Raw genomic sequence first — 23,112 nt, 5'->3', positions numbered from 1 at the left:
CGATGCTTAATCGGCACACGCGCATCGTAGAGACCTAGTGCATTTTGAAGATTAGATAGTAAAACGAAAAAAAGACTCTATGATATAGGCACTTTCAGCGGTAGGGAAAGGTTTTCAAAGATGTAAAAAAAAATCTTCAGGTGTACATACTCGAGTATGACGAGTATGTCAGATTAAGATATTGAATATGCCCTACGTGTCTATGGTAGTAGATTCATGTTAATCTGACAGCTTGCGTGGTGGGGCTGACCGTACGGAAGAGTTGAAAATGGTAAAAAAATTTTTTGGAGCGTGTCAGATTTGTAGAGGATATGTTGATTGGACCCAAACTCGAACCCAAAGGAAGCTACTTTTCAAGAGACTGGTAATTTGGACGTGACGCAAGGTCACAGAGCGGTCCTTTGAAAATGTTAAAAAAATCGTCACTTGTTCATTCTCGAGCGTATCAGATTTTCATACAGATGGTTAATCTTGGTGTTGCAGACGTGTTGACCCATTAATCTGACACTAATCAGGGGGGGAGTTTCTTAATATGACAGATTGAAGATGATAACAAGGCATTTTTATTTAATATCTCCCTTCGTCTACCTCTAATCGTTTCTGTATGCATTATGAAAGTCGTAGATAATAAAAAGTTTGTCTGAAACAATTTTTCATGCCCTCAACCGTTTTCAAGCTAGAGGGTGATAAGAGCGAGCTACACATGCGAAAGGCCAAGATCAAGGTAAAAACCCAGTATAGTGTACATTCATCGCCATATATCTCAAAAAAATTCAAAAGTAGAAAAAATTGCTTCGAATAAAATTTGTTGAAAATGTTATGCATGCTCTACAACTTTTATAATGAATGCGAAAACAATTCGAAGCCCAGGAGAGGAGATAATTCAAAAAAACTGATTTTTGTGACCTTTATGGCCAATTTTTATTGTTTCGGCCTGCTGAAACTGTCAGGATACCTGCTTGCTGCTCACTATAACCGTATGAATAAGATACATGGTGGTTCCTTAATTTTTGTTAAGGAAGGGCTAAATCCAAGGCGTTTTCAATTTTCTGATATTTGCTCCGAACTTCATTGTGAGTGCTGTGCAGTCAGTCTTAGGTTTCATAATTCAGGACATATTCAGTGTAACTTTGGGAGTTCCGCAAGGGTCGGTCTTGGGACCCCTCATATTCCTCCTTTTCATTAATGACTTGCCGGATCATGTAATCGCTGACTGTATCATTATGTTTGCTGACGATACATCTTATGCAATTTCTGCTGCAACGAGAGAAGAGCTCATTTCGAGATGTTAACTTTGATTCATAGCTTCATGAATTGGTGCGAGGCTAATTCCGTTATGGTTAATATTGTTGAGTCACTAATTAATGTGTATTATGGTTTGTTCCATTCTCATCTGAATTACAATATTCTACTTTGGGGTAATTCGGTGTCTGTTCAAAGAATATTAATAGCATAAAAGAGAATCATACGTCTTATTTTTGGGTTGTGCGCTCGTACTTCATGTAAAAGTTATTTTAGTGAAAAAAAGATAATGACTGTACCTTCACTGTACATCTATAGATGTAAAAAAAAAAAAATTAAGACTGTATCACATCTCTCTCACAGTCACAATTATAATACTAGGAATACAACGACTTTGTCTATTCCTGTTCACAGAACATCCAAATATGAGCATTCTCCTCACTTCCAGAGCATTAGGTTATACAACCATTTAGCATCAGCTATTAGAGAGTTGGGATTCACTGCGTTCAGGAGTAGACTGAGACAAATGTTAGTAAGTAGGGCATATTACTCTGTTAATGAGTATCTATGTGATGCCGATTCTCATATTTAAGAGAAAGATTTGTTCTATATTGGTTTGATAATTTTTCTTTTGTCTTTATGTTTATGACTAGTATTGTATTGTTTTGTTTGATCTATCGACGTGCCCATACATATGTAAATGTCGGAGGGGATTGAATAAAATTATTATTATTATTATTATTATTTTTTTTTTTTCTTCGTGTGAGGGGAAAACCCTTTATGGGCGCCCAGAGGGTCCGCACTCTAGGTAGTGTGAGACTCCGAGATCTTGTTTGGCTACTCACTAAAAACCCCTCACACATTTCACGGAGAAGTTCTTCGTCCGGCCCTTGCAGCGTCCCTTAACAAAAGAGATGAGCTGCAAGTGGCATCTAGAGTTCATGGGATCTGATGATATGCAGTGACCCAAGCAACACCGCTTTCTGCATTCTGTGCGCTAGTATCTCGGCCCAAGATCTGCAGGCCGGAATAATCTTCAATTCTTCCACGTAGTTGGTTCTCATTCCTCCGAGACATCCTATGATTAGTACAACCATCCTGACTTTATGACCTGGGTACATAGTTCCAAGCTCGAAAACAAGATCTCTGTATTTTTGCCTTTTCTGCTCTTCCTTCATCACCATGTTGTTTTCTGCAGGGGATGAGAATTCCACGACGAACAATTCCTTCAGCTCTTTGTCCAAAAGAAGTATGTCTGGCTTTATTGCATTGATCTGCCGTGTTGTTGAGACAGGATAGTTCCAGTATATTCGAGCTTTCTCGTTTTGGACCACCGCTTCAATCTCCTGAGGCACATATGGTAGCACCGGTTCTTTGTCTATCTCATATGCCGCCCTCAGATGGAAGTAGAGAACTCGGAGTGCCGCGTTGTGTCCCTCTATATACCCCGATGGAGCATGGACTCTGCAGGCGGAAAGAATGTGCATAATCGTTTCTTGTTGACTATGGCACGCTCTGCACGTTGTTGTTTCATGATGTTCTTTTTATACCATCTGGTATTTATTACTCCATCCTGACACGCCATCACGAATCCCTCCGTCTCTGACTTAAGGCTAGCCGACTTTAGAAAGGCGAAAGACAATTCTTCCGACAGATCTTAGTCTTTTAAACTCCTTTTTTTCAGGAGTGCAGGCTCTTACTCATATGATGTTCGAGTAATGTATTCGACTGAGACTTCCGGATCAGTCTTGCTAGCCTTCTTTGGTCCGCTTGAGTGATCGGTGCTCCAGCACGCTCAGGATCGATCGACACGCCGGCCGGTTATACCGAGCTTCTCCAAGGCTCTCTGTCCAGCTCGGAATAGGAAGGCTTCGTGGTTCGCGAGTTCATGCTGAGCTACAAACTTCAGAAGCGGATCTTCACTTCTTAGGACCCTTATTGCTGTTTCCAATGTTTGTTGATAGTGTTGATATTCCAAACATTGCAATCCTCTACCCCCCTGGCTTCGGGGAAGGTATATCCTCTGAATCGAGCTATTTGGGTGAAGGCTACGATTCATGTTCATCGTTTTTCTTGTTGACCTATCAAGATCGAGGAGTTCGTTCACCGTCCAGTTTACCACCCCGAAAGAGTAGGTAAGTATCGGGATGGCTAGCATATTTGTAGCTGATACTTTGTTCCTGACAACTGTGATTTCCAGATGTCTCTCAGCTTCTTCTTGTAGCTGGCTGATAAGGCGTCCTTTATCTGGGTTGTCTCCAGTACTCCCCTGTGTTTCATCCCGAGAAACTTGTAAGTTTCTCCGTCTTCCAGACGTCGAAAAGTCATTCCATCTTCCAGTTGGATATCTTCTCCTGGATCATCAACCCTTCCCCTGCGGAGATGAAAAACAGCACACTTGTCCAAACCAAACGACATTCCCATTGCAGAGGTGTAGTCAGAAACGATATTCAATAGTTGCTGTAGTGCGGTCCTGGAGGGAGCGTAGAGTTTCAAGTCGTCTACGTACATAAGATGGGAGATCATGTGGTTCCTTCTGCCTGGTGGACCGGCCTTGTATCCTATTTTGCTTGCCCTCAGCTGAATTGATAATGGCATGAGTGTTATGCAGAATAATAACGGGCTTAGCGAATCTCCCTGGAACACTCCTCTTCTGTACCTCACCCATCCCGTATAAACGGTTCGTCCCTCTGCTCGGATGGCAAACTTCGTTTTCCACAACGCAATGATGCTTTCTATCGCATGGATGATGTTAGGGTGGACATTTTTAATAGCCGTATGATCAGGTCGTGCGGTGAGGTGTCAAATGCGATAGTTCTTGGGTTGCCCTAAATCCCCTGATTTTGGTATCAGCACTGTCCTACCCTCCACCAACCATGAAGGAATCGGCTCACGGCGAATCAGCATTCCGCTGAATAATCTTGCCAGATGTTGATGTGTAGCCGGAAAGCTCTTCCACCAGTAGTTCTGAATACCATCTGGTCCGGGTGCTGTGAAATCATTCTTGTTCTTAAGGGCTTGTTTAATATCTTCGGTTGATATTTCAGAAAGTTCGTCGTTCTGCTGTAGGGTTTGATCACATATCTGCTGGAATCTGGGAAGTGCTGGAGTATCCCTGGTTTTTGCTGGTTGTTCGTACAGGCTTTTCCAAAACTCTTCGACGTCCTGAGGTGATGGTGGGTTTTGCACCTCTTGCTGTTGAGGTTGAAATAATTTCGATGGTTCCGAGGTGAAGGTGTTGTTATCTTCGATCCATCTTTTTCTCCTTATCAATTTCTTTCGTGCTGCTGCAAGTGATCTTATTTTATCTACAGCTTTCTGCTTCAGTAGATGGACTGTGGGCAAGTTAACGGTACCATGTATAGCACGAAGCTCCTCAATCATCTCCCTCATTCTCTTGCTCGGTTTAGTTTTTCCTTTCAGAGCATCTATGACACATTGGTACCAAGATGCCTGCTGCCTCATTGATTTCATTTTGATGTCAAGTCGATTTAGCCTTTTCCTATGCTTATCATTATTATTCGCAGCTGTACTTCTCGGTGGGCATAGTAGATAAGCGGCTGCTCTCACTGCAGCCTCCACCTCTTCCAGTGAACAGGTCTCGTTAAGATGATCTTGAATGATGCTATTCAAAACGGCTAGATCTTCAGCCTTGTGTCTTGATTTTATCCGGGTGGGTCTCCAACGGCAGCCTCAAATGCCTCTTTTATATTGTCGATTAACTCTGATGAATCTCTCACTGTCCTTGGCCTTTGTTGCTGTTGGTCTGGAGCATCTGTCACCTGCTCTCCAGCTAGTTCTATCTCTGGAACTTCTCTCACTTGTTCCGTTCTTGGCCTTGCTTCCATGGCTACAGCTTCACTTCTGTGAGTCATCGCTTGGTGTTATTGGTCTGGAGCATCTGTCACCTGCTCTTCAGCGCGTTCTATATCTGGAACATCTCTCACATGTTCCGTTATTGGCCTGTTGGAGCGAGTACCAGTCCTGGTTCGGCCCGCGATATCACTCAAAAGGGCTACAGCTTGTTCTTGAGTTATGTCAACCGTCAATTGCTGATGTTGGCTCAAAGCATCTGTCACCTGCTCCTCAGCTTGTTGTTCCAACCTTCCTTGCTCTCGAGACCGCTGCAAGATTCCTCTTCTTTTGAGATGACTGATCTGATCTCTCAGGTTTTGCTGCGTCATGTAGTTGAGGTCTGGACAATTTTCGCACCACAGACCATGCAGCCTATTCATGTATCCCCTTCTGTCGGGTCCTGATCTTCTGTATAGCGCAGACAGCAGGCTATGCTGCTCGGGCGTCCACTTGTGGCGTCCCCTTTGTGCTGTCCTGTTTCGGCTGCCGGTTCCGACTACGGGGTGCTCTTGCGAGCTTTGAATCCCTATGCGACCGACAACCTGAGCTCTCTCCTCGTCGATGTCCTCCTCGTCTAGAGGCGTAGCTTCTTGTGTGGCAGGCGCCCGCCTTCTCAGCGTTCTGCCGTTGGTGTCCCGCATGCTGTCACGTCCAGCACCAACTCCAGACGTGCCCTGGCGATCCCCAGGCAGCGACTGTTTTCCGAGGCTTAGCTGATTTCTTTCCGACATCGGCTGAGAGTGACCGGGGTCCGCGGAATTGTCACACCCGTATACTACTAAGTAGTACCCCCGTGCTATCATTATTATTATTATTATATTTGTATTATGAAAAAAAGCCACCACGCTCGATAATGTACACGTGACGTTTTTTTTGCAAGTTTGGCACCATTCCACACATTTTCGTAATGCTTAAATTGTCTGATTAAGGGAGTATATACTTTTCAACATGTAATTGACCGTATATATCTTAATCTGACACGATCAAGTATGTACAATGATCGTTTTTTTTTAATATTCTGACAGGCTGTCCTAGACAACTCCCCCTATATACAGGTCTAATTTTTGTTTGAGGTACTCTACTAGATATCTCTCATTGTATTAATTTGACACGCTCGAGTAAATACCGAATTTCCCTCTTGGGCTCCCCAACTATCTCAACTCTCCAAATGCCAATGAAAATAATTGTCACAGATTGACAAATACCAAGATGACTTATGACGCCCAGGGTATTTGGACTATTAAGTGATTGAAGTGATAAACCAATAACTCATTTCTTTCGTGGTGTACCTAAATCCTAAATCATTGTTTAAGATGACTGCACGTACTGCATTTATTATACAGAGGGATTCTCCGCGACGTTTGTGGAAAATTTGTATTTCGGGGTTTTCAATAATTCCCTAAAATATTTTCAGACCTCTGGAACTTCCGAAAACACCCTATTACTTTCTTCATTCAAATGGCACAGCCAGTACATCTTTGCATCGTTAGATAGACGATTTGATGGCAATTTCAAGAGACTATGCTATACATTGAGTAAAAACTCAACTATTTATGAGTTGTTATTGGGATTCTCATGAAAAAAATTGTGAATACTTTTTCAAATATTTCTGCTTGGAAGGTTTTTTCAATGAAATCTTTACCATTATACTGTTTTGACTGGAACTGTACAGGGTGTTCATGAGAAGATCATCAAGTTGGACAATACAATACGAATGGGGAATTCTCCTCAATTTGGGTTATCACTGCATATCCAAGTTTAAACTGAATAATTATTAGTTTCATTCATGATTTTTTCAAATTCACCGCGGGAACTATTCGAAATCATCCTTCAAATATGGGGTTTTAAAATTTAAATCGCTTTGTGCGGAGTTTACGATTTGGTAACAGCGCATACAAGACAATGAAAAGAACAATGTCCGTTCAGCTTGTTTATAAAATAACAGCTGTTGATCTACAGGCGCCTACTGGCGAGCTTCAACTGCAACCGGCCATAAAAATCCCATAAAATTTTACGACCTTCCTCGTTCGCTGCAGACTTCATAGAGAGCCATCTTTGTCTATCTCATCAAGATAATGTATTTGTTGTCCTTCATCATCAAGGCATATTTCAGTCGATGTTGCCAGCTTGTGCAATCCACATGAAACGCTTTAAATTTGAAATACCCATTTTTATTTTTCATTTTTAAGTGCTTAAAATCATTTTTCTTTTGGGAAAAGGTTGAAATGGATATTTCAAAATGTGACATTTCAAAGATATTTAGTAAAAATAAATCATTTTCGTCAGAAGGAGTATTCCCTACTCATCAAAACTAAAGATTCTCAAATTATAACCTGAATTTTTTATCAAATATTCGAAGTAATCCAAACATACAAAATTTTGTTTGAAAAGAGTTAATTAAAATATTTACTTAGCTTATGTCATAAGCTCAAGCTCAATAGGTTACCTACCTAGTAGAAAATAAACCCCTACCCAAGAAAGTCTTGGCAATTATTCACTCTCATATTTTTTTCCTTTGCAGACTTGGACGGATGAAAAATTAAAATGGAATCCGAAAGATTATGGTGAGGTAGATGTAGTACGTCTAGCCGATCACGAAATATGGCAGCCAGATCTCTTTCTATATAATAGGTAGGTAATTAGACATAAATTTGAAGATTGATAAATGTGGGTGTTTCATCATGAAAGAGGAGAAAAAGTCCTTTGGTCTCATGGTCTCACAATCTTTATCAAGATCAAATAAAGAATAAGTATTTTTTTCGCACAATATTTAAGTATTTGATGTCTTTTTCTCCTCGTTCTTGGTAATTAAACATTTTAATGCCTAAATGAAGATGAAAGTTATGAATGATCATTAACAACACTAATAAGAATCAACTCAGATGCATACCACCCGCTAATATGAATATCAACAAGTATTAGGTACTATCGCCACAGCTCTATTAGAATCTCACTGTTTTTACAAAACAAAGAATAGCTTACAATAGACCATATCTCACTCTATTGTATAAAAATGAAAATGGAGCACTGCTTATTGGCATGGCGATTCCTATTGGACAGACACTCGAAATACGGAGAACTTGAAGAACTAATCAGGAGACATTGGAAACTTACAGATATCAAAATCATCTCTAGAGTGATTTCATTTACGGCAGAAAATTTCAACTGGGTCATGGCGATAGCAATGCTGATAGGAATATCACTCGGCTTAGACAAGTGTGTTGTTTTCCTTCTGAGCAAAGAATTAACCGAAGTATCAAGTGAAAACATCGAATTTGGGGCAAATATCATTCGAAACCTACAAATTTCTTGCAATGAAACAGGGGGATTCTTTGTTCTTTGGGTACAACCAAAGTAAAGGATGCCGGATGCCTTAGCAGCCAGTGAATGAAATTTTCGAGCTCGAAAGATCCATCAAGAGACTGATAAATATGACTCATAGCCTACATCCTTACTCTTCGATGTTTATATCTGGTAGGAGAGCCCATATATCTATTATACCAATATTGATAACACGCGTTCTAGACTACGATAAAAAGTGTAGCCAAATCGTTGGGAGGAATTCACTTGTACGCATGCGCGAATTAGAAGTTCGAAAATGACAATTAACATATTGGTTAGGTTGTTTTCATATTTGGCGTTGAATGGAATGAATTCGAATGATGATTTATTTGAAACTGTTGTACAAATTTTGAAAAAAAATTCATGTGAGGCGAAAGTTAATGAATATTAAATGCATCGAGAATGTATCCGTTTTTTTCAACTTTCAGATGAATCAACGAAAGGAGAGATCAAACCAAATAAGTGCATAAAAACTTTTCACCCAATATTATTATGATTTGTGAAATAATAATTATGTGCCGAAAAGGGATGGTATTCTCCATACGAAGGGCCTGTTCCGATATTGCTGGTTTTACTGGCCCGCAATCGAATAACAATAGAACTCGAACGACTGGGCCAATAGGCATCGTTTCTGAAATACTGACAGTACTATTCAGGAATATCGGAACAGACGGTCAGTAAACTCAATAGTGACATAATAACAAGTTCGTTTTATATTACTGTTTCATACCAGTTTCAATTATTGCGTGTACGTGTAAACATCATACTTATCTCACCTCCTGAATTTCCCCTCTTATAAATCTACTCAATAATAAAAAATATTTTTGGGTCAACATTTAATGTAATATGTAGTTATAATATTATATATAAAAGTACAGAGTGCTCATTAAAAGAGCCAAGCTTCTATAGAAGCAATACAATAATCAATTTGGCAATAAGATTATTTAGAAGATGAGAAACTGGTAGATATTACTAACTACAGTTTGGCTTTATAGATATAGATGTCGATTTAGATGTTTCACTATTTCAGTGCCGAAAAAAAAACAATCATAAATTGAACTAGAATTATTACCTCAACTCCCAACTGAATTTCAAGACAATAACAGACTTATCTATAGTATATCCAAATCCAAGAGGCCAGCGGTAAACATTGCAGCATGCATTGATCACGCGTCAAGAACGTGATAACGCAGAGGTGTACTAATAAATTGAATTCCGAGAGCATTATATTTTAAAACTTTTTGAGTGTTCCAGTTCCGGTGAAAAATATGTATGCTTATCTACGAGTCTCAGTAATGAACAATTAATCTAAAGTTCCCACTTTAATAAATACTATGTATATAAATGTGTAACAATATTTTTTTTGTGAAAGTGACTACTCCGTAGTGTCGTCAGAAGATGCAGAACTTTCCTCTAAATTGACGATGACTGTTGTTATATCATCCATAATATTATCCAGTTTCCACATGTCTAACACAACTTTTTGTTTGACATGTTTCACGCACTTTCTCCATCTTTCGGAATTAACCCGTGAGAGAGCTTCTTGAAAAAGATTTTGGACGTCAGCCATTTTAAATGTGGTGTTTTTATCTGCCACAAAATTATTAACATAGGCCCAAATCAATTCAATAGGGTTCAGTTCGCAGTAGTAGGGCGGTAATCTAAGTATAGTAATATTTTGGGCCTTTGCGGTTTCATCCACGATGTATTTTTCAAAGTTTTCTTTGTTCTGCCTGACTATCTGCAACTATTGCGCTTTTATGAGGTCAGGGGTGAAATCAATATTTTTCTCCCTCAACCATTGTTGGATATCACTCTTTCTGAATTGTGAATTACGAATTTTTTCCATTTTCCTTGAATGGTAAGGAGCATTATCTAAAACTACTATAGAATTTTCCTCCAATTTAGGAAGTATACCCTCGACCACTTTTCGAAGGACTGACCATCCATTTCTTCATGGTAGTCACCAGTTTTTTTGGATTGAAAAGTCCAGAGTCCTCCAGTTAAAAAACCAGTGTCACTGCCAATATAACACACTATAATTCTTTGCCCTTTGCCTGGAAAAATATATTCACTTCATTTGAAAAAGAATGTTGAAATTGTTTTCCACCAAAAAGGTACTTACATCAAGTTTCACAAAACTTTGATTGCTCGATCAACGATTTGGCATTCGATTTCCCGAAGGAAATCATTGAAACTTTCATATTTCCGAATATATTGGAGGAGTAGCAGTTGAGAATCATCAAATGGGCGTGTATAGATAATTATTTGGTGCAAGAATGATATTCAGAATGCTTATGACCAACTTTTCGACTGAAAACTAATTGACGTTCATCCGTCAATCGTCAAGCTTTATGAAACCGAGGGTTAAACTCAAAATTCAAGACCTTCCCATACGGATTTTTAATCCAGTAGATAATCCAGCAAGTAACGCTTGCCGAGAAGATGTAACTGTTTCATCGGTCCACACTTTGGATTTAGTATGACCGGCATTTACCCAAGTTTCATCCAAGCAGTAAATCTTCCTGTTTTCATCACGGAAGGTCCTAATTTTCGTGAGATAGTTTCTTCTCCAACATTTAATGTCGTCACGGTTCATTAAAAAACTGTTGCGTTGGCGACGTCCATATTTGAAATTAAGTTTTTTCAATATTATAGAGAAGGTACTCTTCTTAAAATTTGGCAAGTTCGAGTCTTCATTAACTATTTTTAATACTTTCTCTATAGTCGGGTGTTCATTTCTGAAGAAAAACTCGTGAACTTTTCGCCGTATTACATTTTTATCGAAATCTGATAAGGACTCCCATTTGGTGGTCCGATTTTGATTTGTTGCCTGCTGTGATAGAACACCGGAATTTATGTATTCGGAAATAATTCTCCTAACACTTCGAGCTCCAATGCCAAGTCTCTCAGCAACTCGGAGTTCTACGTCCTTTAAACACATTCCTGCATTTTGAATAATCTCAATTTTAAAAGTATTCAAAATCATATCTTATATACGTCTCTTTTTTGGAGGACTTAAGTCAACACGCGATTCCTCAGCAGTATCAGTACTTGACATTATCTTAAATGCTTGTAACTTGAATAACTTGCTACAACTATAAACCAATTTACGAAAGAAAAAGCAATGAATGATCTCTGCAGTTCTGCACAACAATTCGCATACAATCAATGAATCAAACGTAATGCGGTTCTGCATTACTCCCACCTGCAAACATGGCGTTCCTGAAGCTTTGACCAATAAGAGGAGTACCTTAAATAAGATCACGCGTTAGTCAGTTTGTTTACGCTGGCCTCTCGGATTTGGATAGACTATAGATACAATGCAGATAATATATGATAGTGAACAACCTATAGTCTATCCAAATCCGAGAGGCCAGCGTAAACAAACTGACTAACGCGTGATATTATTTAAGGTACTTCTCTTATTGGTCAAAGCTTCAGGAACGCCATGTTTGCAGGTGGGAGTAATGCAGAACCGCATTACGTTTGATTCATTGATTGTATGCGAATTGTTGTGCAGAACTGCAGAGATCATTCATTGCTTTTTCTTTCGTAAATTGGTTTATAGTTGTAGCAAGTTATTCAAGTTACAAGCATTTAAGATAATGTCAAGTACTGATACTGCTGAGGAATCGCGTGTTGACTTAAGTCCTCCAAAAAAGAGACGTCTGAAACGACACTTCAGTGCCGAGATAAAAGATATGATTTTGAATACTTATAAAATTGAGATTATTCAAAATGCAGGAATGTGTTTAAAGGACGTAGAACTCCGAGTTGCTGAGAGACTTGGCATTAGAGCTCGAAGTGTTAGGAGAATTATTTCCGAATACATAAATTCCGGTGTTCTATCACAGCCGGCAACAAATCAAAATCGGACCACCAAATGGGAGTCCTTATCAGATTTCGATAAAAATGTAATACGGCGAAAAGTTCACGAGTTTTTCTTCAGAAATGAACACCCGACTATAGAGAAAGTATTAAAAATAGTTAATGAAGACTCGAACCTGCCAAATTTTAAGAAGAGTACCTTCTCTATAATATTGAAAAAACTTAATTTCAAATATGGACGTCGCAAACGCAACAGTTTTTTAATGAACCGTGACGACATTAAATGTTGGAGAAGAAACTATCTCACAAAAATTAGGACCTTCCGTGATGAAAACAGGAAGATTTACTGCTTGGATGAAACTTGGGTAAATGCCGGTCATACTAAATCCAAAGTGTGGACCGATAAAACAGTTACATCTTCTCGGCAAGCGTTACTTGCTGGATTATCTACTGGATTAAAAATCCGTCTGGGTAGGTCTTGAATTTTGAGTTTAACCCTCGGTTTCATAAAGCTTGATCAGAGAATCAACGATCGATTGACGGATGAACGTCAATTAGTTTTCAGTCGATAAGTTGGTCATAAGCATTCTGAATATCATTCTTGCACCAAATAATTATCTATACACCCCCATTTGATGATTCTCAACTGCTACTCCTCCAATATATTCGGAAATGTGAAAGTTTCAATGATTTCCTTCGGGAAATCGAATGCCAAATCGTTGATCGAGCAATCAAAGTTTTGTGAAACTTGATGTAAGTACCTTTTAGGTGGAAAACAATTTCAACATTCTTTTTCAAATGAAGTGAATATATTTTTCCAGGCAAAGGGCAAAGAATTATAGCGTGTCATATTGGCAGTGACACTGGTTTTTTAACTGGAGGACTCTGGACTTTCCAATCCAAAAAAACTGGTGACTACCATGAAGAAATGGATGGTCAGTCCTTCGAAAAGTGGTCGAGGGTATACTTCCTAAATTGGAGGAAAATTCTATAGTAGTTTTAGATAATGCTCCTTACAATTCAAGGAAAATGGAAAAAATTCCTAATTCACAATTCAGAAAGAGTGATATCCAACAATGGTTGAGGGAGAAAAATATTGATTTCACCCCTGACCTCATAAAAGCGCAATAGTTGCAGATAGTCAGGCAGAACAAAGAAAACTTTGAAAAATACATCGTGGATGAAACCGCAAAGGCCCAAAATATTACTGTACTTAGATTACCGCCCTACCACTGCGAACTGAACCCTATTGAATTGATTTGGGCCGATGTCAAGAATTTTGTGGCAAATAAAAACACCACATTTAAAATGGCTGACGTCCAAAATCTTTTTCAAGAGGCTCTCTCACGGGTTACTTCCGAAAGATGGAGAAAGTGCGTGAAACATGTCAAACAAAAAGTTGAGGTAGACATGTGGAAACTGGATAATATCATGGATGATATAACAACAGTCATCGTCAACTTAGAGGAAAGTTCTGCATCTTCTGACGACACTACGGGGTAGTCACTTTTACAAAAAAAATATTGTTACACATTTATATACATAGTATTTATTAAAGTGAGAACTTTAGATTAATTGTTCATTACTGAGACTCGTAGATAAGCATACATATTTTTCACCGGAACTGGAACACTCAAAAAGTTTTAAAATATAACGCTCTCGGAATTCAATTTATTAGTACACCTCTGCGTTATCACGTTCTTGACGCGTGATCACTGCATGCTGTAATGTTTACCACTGGCCTCTTGGATTTGGATATACTATAGAAAAATGTATTCACAGTCCTACAATTTTGTTGATTCAACATCACTTTTGTTAATCTCCGCACTCCGAAGTTTTTCTGTGGAAATAATAGATTGTTATGAATCCGAGCGTCTAGTGCTGCAAAATGATGAAGTTTCATGAATTTTGACTTCTTATTATTAGAAATCAACGATGAAATATAAATTACTACGTAATGCAAACCTGAGTTTGAACATTCATCAATATATTGATAGGTTAAGTTCGAAAATATTCGAATGGTTCTGAAGTAAAATCATTTCACTCCTGTCAGTTCATAAAACGATGTATCAGAAAGAGACAGAGCTAATCAGGTATTTTTATTCTTAATATTTCTGCTCATGCGCGGAAGTCGATTCCGGCCACGGGCTGGCTTCAATTTTCGAAGTCCCATTATCGATATAGAATATAATAGATATATGGGAGAGCCTTGTTCGTCTTTCGAATATATTTGATCCCGCAGTCGATTGTTTGACAAGTCTCATTTGAACCTCCTGTACCTATATCAGAACTCAATGTTACCTACTAAATAACATTAAAAATCCTAACTAATTTCATAAGACATATCTGAGGACATTATGGCGCTCCTGTGAAATGAACAGTTTCTCAGAAGTCTTCATGTGTAATTTTTTTTAAGGGTGAATAACTCGAAATCTACTAGTAGAATTACAAAATACATTCGAAAATACATTAATATACAGGGTGCTCTATATGAAATCCTGGTTGATATAAAAAAAATTGAATATTACGAGGTTCCATTTGTCTTATGTCTTTGTACAAAATTTTGAGGACATCCAATATTTATTTCTCCATAACTTTTTAAAGGGCATCCGCAAAGGCCGGCCTAATTTTTTTTAGCTGTCAACACTGTACTAACATAATATCTTCCCACATATTTGAGAACTAATTCTTTTAATACTTTGTGTTCGTTGACAGACAATAAGTATACTCAATTTTAATAATATGCATTTTCAGTGCAGTTTCCTCAGCAGTAGGACACTACGCTAATACTCATTTCCTGGTTTATCCTAATGGAGAGGTCCTTTGGGTGCCTCCTTGTCAGTTCACGGTGCTATGCGACCTGAACTTGCTATATTGGCCATTCGATATTCATACATGTTCCTTGAAATTCGGATCCTGGACCTACAGTGGAGACCACATAGATTTGGAACTGTATAACAATACAGCAGAGATTGAGGTAAAATAAAATCAAGTACATTATTTTAGGTATACAATTGAGAATTGAATATATGTTGTTTCTGAATCACTAAGAATTTACATAATGAACTATAATTAGGGTTTCCAAGGAGCTATTCCTAAGTTGATATTCTCCTTTCGATCTGTAGCATATGGTGGTTTCACGCAGAGTTCCTAAGAACTAAAGCGGCCCACAGACGAGCTACTTAGTTGACAACTATGTTGTCAACGAGCTTGTTAACCATACGAGGTTGAAGGAATATCAACCACCAACCAACCCACAGACGTTCAACTTGGTTGTCAACATGTCTTGTTGACAACCAAGTTGTCAACTAGGTTGCTCGTCTGTAGACCTAAGAAAGCGATCTCGTTAGCACATGGCATTTAGTTACAGAGTAATTCTGTAACACCTGTTAAAAATTGCAGTTTACCGTCATTCCATGTTTTTCCTTATAGTTAGGGAGCCCAAGAGAAAAATTCGGAATTTACTCGAGCGTGTCAGATTAATATAAGGTGCGACACCTTGGACCCTGTAGAGTACCTCTACCAAAAATTAGACCTGTATATAGGGGAAATTATCTAGGAAAGCCTATCAGAATAGTAAAAAAACGACCATTGAACATACTCAAGCGTGTCAGATTAAGATATATGTGGTTAATTACATGTTGAAAAGTATATATTCTCATAATCTGACAATTTGACGAAAATGTGTGGGACGGCGCCAAGGCTGAAAATAAAACGTCACGTGTACATTCCCGAGCTCTGTGGTGTTTTTTCTTATTTTGAAGCTAATGATTCAAGAATAACGGAAAAAATATAATCTGACAGTTACAGCAAGCCGAAACCATAAAAATTGGCCATAAATGTCACAAATACCTTGTCATTTTGACAATTGGATGAATGTAGATTAGACTGGGATTCTACATTGACCTTTCCCTTTCGCATGTGTGGCTAAACTCCTCGCCCTTATCGCCCTCTAACTCCAGAACGGTTAAGAGTATGTAAAATTGCTTCAGACAAAAGTTGTGTAGAATTTTATTATCTACAACTTTCATAATGAATACAAAAACGATTAGAGGTAAAGGCAGGGGAATATTCGAAAAAAAAGCATTTTTATCATCTTCAAAGTGTCAGATTAAGAAAGACCCCCTGATTAGTGTCAACACGTGGGTCAACACGTCTACAACACCGAGATTAACCATTTGTATAAAAATCTGACACGCTCGAGTATGTACAAGTAAAGATTTTTTTTTTACATTTTCAAAGGACCGCTGTGACCTTGCGTCACGTCCAAATTGTCAGTCCCGTGAAAAGTAGCTTCCTTTGGGTCCAATTAACATATCCTCCAAAAATCTGACACGCTGGAAATTTTTTTTTTAACCATTTTCAACTTTTCCGTACAGCCAGTCCCACCGCGCAAATTGTCAGATAAGCATGAATTCATTATCAGAGAAACGTACGGCATATACAGGATGGGCAAAATTCGTTGTCTACTGATAGGATCTCGACAACTATAGCAGCTAGAAGAAAACGGATGACACATTTCCGAGCCCATTTTCGGAGAAACAAAGAATGGTGAAAACCGCAGCCTCCTAGGATACTTCGTTTTTGAGTTTGACAATTTCGCAAAGTTCTCATAACTTTTTTGTCTTTGGCGTTACAAATCTAAAACTTTAACCTTCTACAGGCACTTTTTACGTAGAATCTACTGATGAACTCAAAATATTTTTTCATTTGGAATCATTAAGTCATTTTTTTTAATGAACTTTCATGGAATTTGTTATTTTTGAATTGGAAAAAAATCTTTTGTCAGTATATTCCACGTATGAAGTGCCTAAGAAGGTTTAACTTTTCGGAATCGTAAAAATCCCAATTTTTGTTTATAACTCGAAATCTAAAAATGATAGGCCGATTCTGTATTCAGATTTGGATTAGTCATGAAAAAAGAGATCCAGAATGTATCATCCGTTTTCTTCTAGCTGCTATAGTTCTCGAGATCTCCTCAGTAGACAACGAATTTTGCCCACCCTGTACAGTATGTCAATCTGACACGCTCGAGTATGTACACCTGACGATTTTTTTTTTACATCTTTGAGACCCTCCAGACGCTTTCCCCACCGCTGAAAGTGTATACATCATAGAACCTCTTTTTCTTTCTACCATCTAATCTTTAAAATCCACTAGGTCTCCATGACGCTCGAATAAATCCCGATTTAGCATCATCGGCTCCCCAACTATTAGCCATAAAAGTAACAAAAATCAGTTTTTTTTAATTATCTCCTCTCCTGGGCCTTAAACTGTTTTCGCAGTCATTATAAAAGTTTTAGGGCATAACATTTTCTACAAATTTTGTTCGAAGCAATTTTTTCTACGTTTGCACGTTTTCGAGATAAATGGCGATGAATTTACATTAGACTGGGTTTCTACATCGACCTTGGCTTTTCGCATGTGTGACTAAGCTCCTCGCCCTTATCGCCCTCTAACTCGAAAACCGTTAAGTGTAGGCAAAATTGCTTCAATCAAAACTTTTATAGAATTTTATCACCTACGACATTTATAATGAATACAGAAACGATTAGAGGTACAGGAAGGGAAATATTAAAAAAAATGCCTTGTTATCATCTTCAAACTGTCAGGTTAATTGGTCAACACGTCTACAACACCGAGATTAACCATCTGCATGAAAATCTGACACGCTCGAGTATGTAAGAGTAACGCCCCAACACTCAAACTGTCAGATTAACATGAATTTATTATCAGAGATATGTAGAGCATATAGAGTATCTTAATCTGACATTATCGAGTATGCACACCTAATGATTTTTTTCCCATCTTTAAGAACCTGCAGAGGCTTTCCCCACCGGTTCCCAACTAGAAGACAATGGCATATGTACCCTATTTCCTCTAATTCATTATGCTGGCTTGCTTATTAGAGGCAACATGCGTGTAAGAACCGGATCTCGTTGCATACTAGATGACGCTCAAGTTTCACTTAATACTCAGAAGCTACTTCTAGTATTCAATTAGGATTCGTCAATTCCCAGCATTTTCCATCGGAGAAGGAGTTGTGTTGCTCTGACGAAATTATGGTCCGTATTTACTCTTGTTTGGTAGAATGATCCGTTTTCCTGACGATGACAAATTAGCCCTTCTTCATATACATATCAGCGGGTGGAATGCATATGAATGAATTTTTCCTTGAAAATTTTCATCGTAATCACACCGGTTATATTATTATTGTATTGCTTGCCTCCGCGTAAAGGAGGTCTTCTTGGTCTCTGCTTTCTGACGGGTTTTAATCGTTCAAAAAGAGTACCTACGTCTTCTGACGAAAATCTAGCTCTAACTGATTTAAGGACTAGCAAAAATAACTGGCAACAAAATAAACGTTCAGTTCTTTATTCCTATTGGACTAAATTATATACAGAAATGTACAAGCAATAATAAATGTTGATGTTAACCGGTGGCCTGGTCGGCGGCGGGTGGCTGATGAAATACGGTCTCTCCAGGAGAATACGCTTGAAATAGACGGTAAATATGGTTAAATTTTGAAATCCTGGCAAGTCACTCCCTCTGTCGGCGGAAATCAGTACGGTGGCTAGTCTCAGTCCAATTGCAGTTCACTCGTCCCTCTCTCTCTCTCTCTTTCATTCTGTGACCCTCAAAATGGCTGCCAGTCGGACAGCAGGTCGGACGGCGGTCGAACGGTCGCGGAAACCGGCACTACACAGCCTACAATAACTAGTTCAAGTTCAAGTTTAAACGGTAGGTAGGTATTTTCAGCCAGTCCAACGGACTAAAGAAAGTGGAAAATAGCGAAGATATCCTCTCAGGTATGCACTACGAAAGGAACAATAACGCTACAAGTGACTTGCCTTAAACTTTCAAACTTGTCGTAATTCTAACTGTACTGCACGGTAAAACACCTTACACAATTTCCTTGGCATCTAGATCTCAACTAACTCGCTCTTGACCTTCAGCGCCGGGCGTCGAAGAAGTACCCCTCTCCGCGGAAAATTTGCCCCACTATGGGTAACTCATCTCTTCATTTGATGCCCTCAAATTGTTCGGTTAGTCAACCGGCTCGGAAAGAGACAGAAACAACCGAAAAGAAAGAAAAACGGAACAAGTTGAAAGACCTTTTTCGACTCAGAAAAAAGTACGATTGAACGGAAAGAATTATAAAATATATGAATTCTGAAAACAAAAGACATACGGTCTCTGCTACAAATATGGGACTGATCGGTGGAAAACAATGTCAAACTATCAATCGGTAAAGAACCCCTATGATAATATAACGGTTTTCTTTCAAAATATTTCGGTTTTCAGGTCCTATTATGAAAGTATCGGTGAAGAAATTTCCTTTTTTGGCGGAGCGAAAATCTGCCTCGTCACAAGTTGAGGAAAGAGATGATAGTCGGATGGAGTCGAATCTGGTGAATAAGGGGGGTGTTCTAGTATTTCAAACCCTAAATCACGAATTTTTTGCATGGCAACATGAGATTTGTGTGCAGGGTCGTTGTCCTACAAAAGCAAAGCACCTTTGGATAGCTTTCCGCGTTTTTTTCTCTTGAGTTTTTTCCCGAAGAGTGGTCAGTAATGTTGAATAGTAATCTCCGGTTATTGTTCTACGCTTATCCAAAAAATCAATCATGATTACTCCATGAAAATCCCAAAAAACTTAAGCAAGAACTTTTTCAGCAGATTTTTGGACACGAAACTTCTTAGGTCTTGGAGAACCAGAGTGTCGCCATTCCATCGATTGTTGCTTTGTTTCTGGATCGTAGAAATGTACCCAAGTCTCATCCATAGTAACAATTCGGTTTAAGAAGTCTACATCGTTTTCAAATCGAGCACAGATCGAACGCGATGCTTCTACCCTTGCACGCTTTTGGTCAAATTTTGCAGCAATTTTCTCATATCCAAATTGACGTGAACTATATGATGAACGAGGTTCGTATGAAATATTCAGTGCTTCAGATATCCGTTTTAGCCCAATTCGACGGTCTGATAAAATCATGTCATGAACTGCATCATATTTTCGGGGACTGACACAGAAACTGGCCTTCCCGATCGGCCATCATCTTCAATAAAAAATTTATCTCTTTTGAAGCTTGCAGTCCAATTTTTCACGATCGCATACGATACTAAGAACCAAGGTTATAAAGCATATCTTCGTAAATCTGCTTAACTCTTAATCCTTTTAAATAAAGGTACTTGATGATGGCTCAATACAATTTTTCGATTTCCACAATTTCGGTGGACATCTTCTTCCTTTTAATTTATTGCGTGACTCTGGTTTACTTTTTTGACCTCAAACTTCACACTGACACTTCTAATGAATTATTGTTCGTTGCTGTGGTAACGCAATATTTTTTTATGCATGGAACTGGTCTAGGCTAACTAGATATCAATACATCCTCGTAATCATTCATTTAAATTCACAATTCTTTCAATATTTGTTAGATTTCATCTTCTACATATTGAATAACAACCTCTTTATGCAGAAGGACCTTACGATTGACAGTACAGAATGGGAATTATTGAGTGCTAGTATGGAAAAAGGCACCTCCTATTATCCATGTTGCGAAGAACCTTATCCGTATATAGCAGCGAATATCACTATTGCTAGAAGATCCCCTTCGTATAAGGCGATCATCATAACACCAGCTTTCGGTGAGTACCCAGCATCGATCAATTCAACAAACCGAATAATGTGAAAATTTGTTTTAGCTATTCTGGTCCTCATCCTATCTGCATTCTGGCTTCCACCCAATGCTGGCGAGAAACTAGTTCTGAATGGGTGTGTGGCTGTGCTGATTTGCTTGTTCCTGCTGTACTTCACGCAGAAAATTCCTGCTATGGGTCTGCATATTCCCCTTATTGGTAGGTGATCATAAATCTCACCAGGACTGCTTTCTGTAATCAATTGCCAAACCGTACATACAGGATTTAATTGAAGGGGTGATTCCTTGTGAAAAAACGTGTGCGGTCTTTCGAATGAATTTTGGTGGTTTGCTATTTAATTTAAATTTAAAAATTTTTTCCTTAGAAACTAGAAAACATTATATGGGACCAAGAAGGCGATAATAGTTATCTAAGCACCAAGGTCGAAAAATTGTCTATTATAGTCGAGCGTGTAAATTGATAGCCGAGGCCAGCAAGCAGGAGATACAATTCAGACAGTTTTTTGGCGAGGTGCATATTATATTTTTTCTCCGACCTCACATACCTTTATGAAGGTGAGTAGGTCGCCGTATTTGTGAATTCCGTCAGTTATGGAGTAGTGCTATTGATATCCATATCGCTATCACTATCACTATCCATTCTTGATTATAATTAGTGAACAGTAATATTCAAAACACTCTCATAATTTCCGAGTGAAATCTATCCGATTCCGTAAAGACTTAATTTGACAACACCAAATGTTGTCAAATTTGTCACGGGCACTTATGTTTTTATCAAATTCTGTATTCACAAAATTGATTCAATCGCCCCTCTTTCTAGTATTAATATCCTCATAGTAACGAACAGCCAAAAGAACAGAGGTTGCGGACCGAAAGTGTATGCGGACGAAAAGTACTTGCCTCCAAAATATTTGACCTTTCGCTCGAAAATTAGTACCCACGTAAAATTGAATTTTTAGTTATTGATTCTTTTCGAAATCCGCTAGATTTTACGATTGAAATAAGAACGTGGTTTGAATATTATTGTTGATTATAATCTAGAATGGATAGTAATATCCAATAATAATAATATGGATAACAGTAACAATCCAGAGCGGAGAAAATTGGCAACTACGGCGACGAAGCCGAGACCAGCAAACAGGTGAGTACTTACTTTCACGAAGGTATGTATCTTCCTTGTATCCACTTTATCCTTTCCTTAAAAAAACCATGAGTAGCTAGTACTAGAATCCTCGGAAAAAGTCACCAGAGCTTGTCTGGAGCCGGTGCTGGGCATGACACCATGCGGGACGTCGGTGGCAGGATGCTCAAGTAGCGGGCTCCTGTTGCTGAAGAAACTACAGCTCGCCAACAAAAACATTCATCGAGTCATATACTCAGCCTAGTACGAGAGTTAGCAACGTCGAAAGAACTAGTATTTTAGGAAGGCTGATTGAAAATCATATATTGAAAACTATACGATTCCTTAGACTCACTCGAACAGAAAACGTCACCTCTGCCAGCTGGGAGACGTTGCGTTCTCTGGTGCGCATCGCTCCTTCAAAGGATACGAGAATATGATTTTTTTGGGCAGACGTTTTGACCGTTGCTGAATTCCTGGCAGACGCCATTTTTATGAAGAAAATAGTGAAATTTCAAAATCATTTCAGAAAGGCTGCAATTTTAATATTACATAATTCAGATATTCAATAGTAAAACATCAAATTGGAAGACATTAATTCGGTTGGTACCTACTACGTTATCCGACAAGCACTTGCGAAGTGAATGATCGGAAAATAGTGTAGAAACCATTTCAGGAAGGCTCAAATTTGTATATTATATTATTTAGATATTTCAGAGTGTACCATGAAATTGACTTCAATTCGGTTTCTAGAAGAAGCCAGACAGAAGTGTGTGATTTTTCGATTCGATGAGGTGCATTTGCCGAAACGGAGTATCTACCCAATTATGTAGATTTACCGGCTTAAATATTAAAATTGCAGCATTCCTGGAATACGACTAATACGAGTAGTTACTTCTCGACTCTTCTGCGATCATTCACTTCTCAAGTGTTCTTACCAATAACGTAGCCCAATAAACACAGATACGTGGAAGTAACGTTGAGTTCTTCAAGTAACGCTACGTTGAGAAACCGGCAAAATGTCGTTAGGAAATACGTTTCGTTCTAGTGGTACAGTAA

General features: G+C 38.6%; 1 protein-coding gene across 1 annotated transcript in view; it reads left to right on the top strand.

Annotated features, from left to right (window-relative positions):
* The window catches only part of LOC123310142 (neuronal acetylcholine receptor subunit alpha-5-like), a 91,958-nt gene that overhangs the window by 34,460 nt on the left and 34,386 nt on the right, over positions 1 to 23,112 (top strand). Inside the window, exons 3-6 of the mRNA XM_044893543.1 lie at positions 7,619 to 7,728; positions 15,025 to 15,247; positions 20,754 to 20,922; positions 20,980 to 21,132. Of these exons, the coding sequence (XP_044749478.1) occupies positions 7,619 to 7,728; positions 15,025 to 15,247; positions 20,754 to 20,922; positions 20,980 to 21,132 (655 nt within the window). The remainder of the gene's footprint in view (positions 1 to 7,618; positions 7,729 to 15,024; positions 15,248 to 20,753; positions 20,923 to 20,979; positions 21,133 to 23,112) is intronic.

The sequence above is a fragment of the Coccinella septempunctata genome, chromosome 3 (assembly GCF_907165205.1).
Source record: "Coccinella septempunctata chromosome 3, icCocSept1.1, whole genome shotgun sequence".
Taxonomy (NCBI): Eukaryota; Metazoa; Arthropoda; class Insecta; order Coleoptera; family Coccinellidae; genus Coccinella; species Coccinella septempunctata.
Note: the sequence above shows the minus strand (reverse complement) of the source record. Positions and strands in the feature narration are given on the sequence as shown.